At 44.2% G+C, this 6,587-nt stretch overlaps 1 protein-coding gene across 1 annotated transcript in view; it reads left to right on the top strand.

Moving 5' to 3' along the window:
• Positions 1 to 3,585: 3,585 nt before the first annotated feature.
• Positions 3,586 to 6,587, top strand: part of ERAP1 (endoplasmic reticulum aminopeptidase 1) — a 31,138-nt gene continuing 28,136 nt past the window's right edge. The window contains exon 1 of the mRNA XM_006775557.2: positions 3,586 to 4,165. Coding sequence (XP_006775620.1) covers positions 3,633 to 4,165 — 533 coding nt within the window. The 5' untranslated portion in view covers positions 3,586 to 3,632. The remainder of the gene's footprint in view (positions 4,166 to 6,587) is intronic.

The following is a 6,587-nucleotide window of genomic DNA, read 5'->3' as shown; positions in this document are numbered from 1 at the left end:
AGTGGCCTGCCTCTGCCCACCTGTCCCAGGCTCATGTCTCCTGCTGCATGCTGTCCTCAGACTGAGACCTCCGCCCCCCGCCCCCCTCTGCTGCTTCAGCCTGCAGATAGGATTGCTGCTCCCTGTGTCTGGGAAACTCCCCCTCCCCCTCTTTGCGTAGCTCACACGAATTTGTCCTTTAAATCTCAGCTACAAATATCCGAGAGCCCCAATGTAAACTGGCCTGCCGTGTTATTCTTTCAGTATGTGTGTGCTTTTCCTTTATAGGTAGTCACTGCTGGTAACTGTCTATAGTTTTGTGTCAACTTGTTCGCCTCCTCCCCCCACACTGTAAGCTGTGAGGTCAGGGACCTGTGCCGTTTTGCACTGCTAGTGGTCAGCAAAACCCCTGACACATAATAGGCCCTCAATAAATATTTGTGGAACGAGTGGTTGAAAATATTTTAACTCATTTAATCTTCATGATTAGCTCAGAGAGCTGTTATTCTCATATTACACATGAAGAAAATGGAACCGGCATTAAATCACTTGCCCAAGTTCATACAGTATGTGGCAGAGCAAGGCCTCAAAGCCAGGGTTTTTCTGACTGTAAGCCTGGTATTTATATGATTAGTATAGCTGTAATTATATCTGTATGTCTATGCAGGCATGTAGTCTGACATTTAAGTTGTCTGTATTACATGTTCCATTTTGGTTTCCTGGCACTGCATCCTCCTTGGGACACAGCCATGTTCACTTTGCCCCCTCCCCTCATGGACTCAACCCTGCGCATCCTCTGAGTGAGTTCTCACTGCCGACCGCTTTAGCAGCCCCTGGGCCTTGCTGTCAGCTCAGAACCAGTTGGAATTTTCAGGTTTCCTCTTGGCTGTTGGAGAACACTCTGGGACTTCCAAAGTCCTCACAGGCCTGAACTTGGACCTTCACTGCACTCTTCTACCACCCTGGGTCACTGGCCACACCCATTAAGATACTGCCATCAGAAATTGGTCCCCCACTTCAAGGGAAATCCATTATTCTCCCCCTGGCCTGGGATTCTGCCTGAGGAGGTAGGGGCAAGACCTCTTTATCATTTTGATATTTAATTTTTGTTGTTTACCAGTTCGCTCTGATCCTCTGGAGCTGGAGGCATCCTTTAGTTGGTTCTGAGACCAAACAAACAAACAAATTGCTTGTTTTCCCCACCTGTTCACATCTCTTTTCTGTTTTATTTATTTGGATGATGCCTTTTGAATTGGGTGTCTCCGTGGTTGGCTGTCTCTACTGCGTTGGTATCCTTTCTGTTTAGCCTGAAGGTCTGCTCCATGGGGAAGGGGAGGTAGGTACCCTTAGCTGTGTGTTTGGGAAGGGAACAGGATGGAAAGTGGGGGGTGGGAGAGAGTACATCAGTGATTACCTTGAACTATTATCCCCCCCACCCATGTAGGGTTGAACAGATAAGACCAGAGTTTGGCAAGAATTATCTAGGAACTTTTCAACCTGTCTCTTCAATAGAATTTCTGGGGAGTTAAAAAAAACAACAACTCTGATGCCTCATCCTCATCACCATAGATTCCAGTTTAATTGTTTTATTTTTTTTAATATATTTTATTGATTTTTTACAGAGATGAAGGGAGAGGGACAGAGAGTTAGAAACATCCATCTGCTGCCTCCCGCACACTCCCCACGGGGTATGTGCCTGCAACCAAGGTACATGCCCTTGACCGAAATCGAACCTGGGAACCTTGAGTCTGCAGGCGGATGCTCTATCCACTGAGCCAAACCAGTTAGGGCCAGCTTAATTGTTTTAGATAGGGACCTAGTCAACAGGGTGATGTTAATGTGCAGCCAGAGTTGAAAACCACTGATATGTAGGGGGAGAATCCCATGCACCATCATCTTTTCGAGGGATCCATATTGCAGCATTACTGTTGTTCTCATCTGATCCAAATGTCTAGGAGACAGAGGAGTTTGAGGGAATTACCTGGGCTCACCTGACAGGGACCCCTCCTGGCAAACACCCAGTAGAGATACATCTTTATCAAAGACAGAAAGAAATATGCTGGGCTCGCCCTTAAGATTCACATTCCTTCTGTGTCCTATGGCCTTAAAGTAAAGGGCAAAATATGGTATGAATCCCAGGATGCTTTGAGCATAATCTGAGCCTCCTCTTTGCTTATGAAAAATCATGCTGCATTACATTCTTCTAAGGCTCCCTTGGTCCACATCAATCTCCTGAACAGCCCTCTCTCCCTTGTGCTTTAGCTCCTGCCCTGGCTTGCTCCATCTGCAATGAATGCTTTCAATGTCCTCCCTTCATTTCCAGGTCCAGCCTCATCTTTCAGACCACACTCCAAGGTTGGCCTTACACGGAGGCATCCCGGAGTCACTGCAGCCAAGTCACTGTCTTCCTTTAGAAACATCATTCCGTTCGTCCCGGGCACCCTCTTTTATTGTTCTTATGGCACTCCACACTTTCTGCTGTTTCATTATTTGTGTATGAATGTTTTCTGCCCTTCCAGGTTTTAAAGTCCTTGACTGTGGGATTTATGTCTTGTGGGTTACTATATTCCACACAGTGCTCAGCACATGGCCTTCTATGTAGCAGGCGTTCAACACGTATTTGTTGGGTTGATGGTAAGAGAGAATCCAGGTGACGGGTGGGTTTGTCACACACTATGGTGAACATCACCATAACCTGTTTCAGTAATTCTTGGCTAAATAAATATCAGATGAACTTTTGGCACGATAATTTGACAAAGATACCGAGTTACTGAAGGTCACGGTTATGGATACTTGCCTTGCTCCCCTTGCTACTCAGTATCTACATCTGCTTCCTGTGCTCCCTAGGTCTTATAAAGTCTCTGGGTTGTAAGCTTTGTGGGGCGTAAGGCTAGTCTCCACTGCAGACGCTGCAAAGTCCTGATTCTTGCTCTCTCCACCTCCCTGCCTGGTAGTGTGGACACCTCACCTGGGCTCCGACTCCTAGTTGAAAGTCGGGACCATGAAGCTGAAACAAGCAAAGCACAGTTGCAGGAGCTGTGGAGAGCTCACTGTAGCTGTGCCTATAGCTGTGCCAAGCATCTGATCTCCAGGGCAGTAAGGCGCTGGCTTCCTCCAAGGCCGTGTGTGTGTGTGTGTGTGTGTGTGTGTGTGTGTGTGTGTGTGTGTGTGTGTGTGTGGGGGGGGGGTGGGACGGGGGAAGAGTGGGAGGGAGGGGGGGAGGGGCGGTCCTATGGTTAGATGCTTCTATGATGTGGTCCTGGCGGTTCATCTTTGCCTTCATATGAGCCTGGTTTCCCAAAAGTCCTGGCAATTCTGCAACCTATTTAGTGAGCTATTCAGGATCCTCAGCCAGAGCTTGCTCTGTTGCTTTCAACCAAGAACCCTACTGATAAAGTTAATTTAAACTTTGAAAACCAGATGATGCCTTTGAGTAGGGGTTAATGATTGTTGATAACCATAAGCTTTTTTCTTCTATGAATCAATAACGCTGGGAAGGTAATTTTACTTTTTGGAAAAGACCAAATACTTTTGTTGAAAGTTTATATCTGCATTTGCCAATTCTAGGTGGATACATTCTGAAATCATCATGCTGTCTTGATAATACTTTAGTGACCTTTTTTGTTTTGCTTTTTTTTAGGGTAGTTTGAACTATGAAGATGATATCTCTGTCCAGCAAATGGTCACTTAGAACCATGTCATTTCTACTTTCCTCACTGTTGATTCTCTTAGTTGTGCCAACTCCTTCCTGCTGTCAGAGTAGTGAAACTGCACCTCCAAGAACTAGTGATGGGACCCTGTTTCCTTGGAATAAGATGAGACTTCCTGAGCACATCGTCCCAGTTCATTATGACCTCCTCATCCATGCCAACCTCACCACTCTGACTTTTGAGGGGACCACGGCAATCAACATCACAGCCAGCCAGCCCACCAGTGCCATCATCCTGCACAGTCAGCACCTGCAGATATTGAGAGCCACCCTCAAGAGGGGAGCTGGAGAGACGCAGTCTGAAGAACCGCTGCGAGTCCTGGAATACCCGCCTCGTGAGCAGATCGCCCTTCTGGCTCCCAGGCCTCTGGAGGTGGGGCTCCCGTACACAGTTGTCCTTGGTTACGCTGCCAATCTTTCGGAGAGCTTCCGTGGATTTTATAAAAGCACCTACAGAACCAAGGAAGGGGAAGTGAGGTATTTTTTTTCCTATTATTTTTTAAAGCTTCACATGCTGCCCACACTACATTTATTATTTCAAATGGATTGTCTTTTAAAATTCCCTTGAATGTTGAATTCTTTCTGTGGTGGTTGGCTTTTACATCTTCTTTGTAGAGTTAAAAATGGCAGTAGTTTGTTTTCTTTGTTTTTGTTTTTTTTTTGGATCTCATTTTTCATTCTGTTTTAACCAATTTTCTTGCTTTCAGCTCTATCAGAGTGAATACCTATTTTATTTAATTAGATTTCTGGGATGTAGTAAGCATCTTTAATTCTCTTGGCCTATGTATTAGTTTTCTAGGGCTGCTATAACAGAATACCATAAAGTAGGTGGCTTGAAACAACAGAAATTTATTCTCTCACAGTTCTGGAGGCTAGAAGTTCCGAACCAAGGTGTCAGCAGGCCTGTCCTCCGAGTCTGAGTAGAATTGTTCCTTGTCTCTTCCTCACTTGGGGTGGCCACTGGTCCTTGCCATTCTTGGAATGGTAGCTACACCAGTCCGGTCTCTGCCTCTGTTATCATGGGGCCATTCTCCAAATTTCCCTCTTCTTATAAGGACCCCAGTCATATTGGATTAGGGCCCAACCTGATGGCCTTATATTAACTTGATTACATTTGCAAAGACCCTATTTTCAAGTAAGTTACATTCACAGATATTAGAGATTAAGATGTCAATATATCCTTTTGGCAGACATAATTCAACCCAGTCTATGAGAGGGAATACTTTCCTCTCAGTTAAAAGTTTTTAGGGATCTTCACCCGTCTTGTTTTAGTTCTGTTTTTAAGGAGGTATAATTTATTTTGAGAGATTTTATGCTACATTTTTAAATTAAGTTTTATTTGTCGGTAGATTATACTTTTCTGATTTTATGCATTTTTTGAAGTAAAAAATAGTCAGATGCTACCAAAAATAATTTTTATTTTTTTAAATATATTTTATTGATTTTTTACAGAGAGGAAGGGAGAGAGATAGAGTTAGAAACATCGATGAGAGAGAGACATCAATCAGCTGCCTCCTGCACATCTCCTACTGGGGATGTGCCCGCAACCCAGGTACATGCCCTTTACCGGAATCGAACCTGGGACCTTCCAGTCCGCAGGCCGACACTCTATCCACTGAGCCAAACCGGTTTCGGCAATAATTTTTATTTTTAAGAGAGTAAAACTTATCCCACTCCTAGCTCCTAGAGATAACCACTACTTCTATTTTACTAGTAGGGGAACATCCTAAAGACTTCTCTCTGAATATGGATATACATTACTTTATGTAAATGGAAGATATATTTTGTTTTCTGTTTTAGAAGGGATTTTTAAAAATATATTGAGAAGATGTTTTATATGGATGGCTATCACTGTACATCACTTTACTGAGTATTAAAATGTATGTTTGTGCACTGATTTATTAACTAATCCCCCACTGATGGGGATTTGGTTGTTTCCAAATTTATAACATCAGCAACACTTTAGGGAACATCTTCATAAATTATTTCTTTGGAATAAATACCTAGAACTAAAATTGTCAAGTCAAAGGATCTACAAATGTTTGATTCCCTGGCCATATCCCTCACCTCTAATCAATTTTGTGTATTGGCAATCTTTTTAGAGCCAAAAGCCTACAGATATCTCCTTTTAATTTAAATTACATTGATAATTGAGGAAGTTGGGAAGCTCTTGATATATTACTATTTGAAGGTTCTTCTTTTGTGAATTGTCTATTTATGACCTGTGTCTGCTGTTCCACTTGGTTGCTGGGTATATTCTTACTCATTTTAAGAGCTCATTATCTGTTAAGACTCTTAACCCTTTGTCAAATACCTTTCAGTTTTCCTGGGTTTTATTTGTCTTTTCACTTAGTTTATGATAGCTTTTGTCATATACTGTAAAATATTTTTTAGTAGTATAAAATCCATCTATCACATGGTAACATTAGAAATTAAAACACACCTATTTTATTTTATTTTATTATTTTATTTTAACTAGAGGCCTGGTGCATGGATTTGTGCAGCAGTGGGGTCCCTCAGCCTGGCCTGCAGGGATGGGCTGAAACTGGCTCTCCGACATCCCCTGAGGAATGTAGTAGTGAGAGAAGTGGTAGGCAGCCAGGAAGGAGCCCAAGCCTGAGCCTGGTCCTGGGCCAGGCACCGCACCGCTTCTGCTCATCTCGGCCCGCTGCACCTGCCGCTGCCATGGTCTGGTCCAGATGGGGGAGGGGCGCGCAGGGGGAGTGTCTGCGGGAAAGGCTCCCTCTGCTGCAGCTGCACTCACCAGCCATGAGCCACGTCAGCTGAGCAGTGCTCCCGCTGTGCTGTGGGAGCATGCTGACCACCAGGGGGCAGCTCCTGTGTTGAGTGTCTGCCCCCTGGTGGTCAGTCCACGTCATTGCTACTGGTCAACCTGTCG

Source organism: Myotis davidii, unplaced genomic scaffold, assembly GCF_000327345.1.
Source record: "Myotis davidii unplaced genomic scaffold, ASM32734v1 scaffold44, whole genome shotgun sequence".
Classification (NCBI taxonomy): Eukaryota; Metazoa; Chordata; class Mammalia; order Chiroptera; family Vespertilionidae; genus Myotis; species Myotis davidii.
This window is presented reverse-complemented; position numbering and strand designations above follow the sequence as displayed.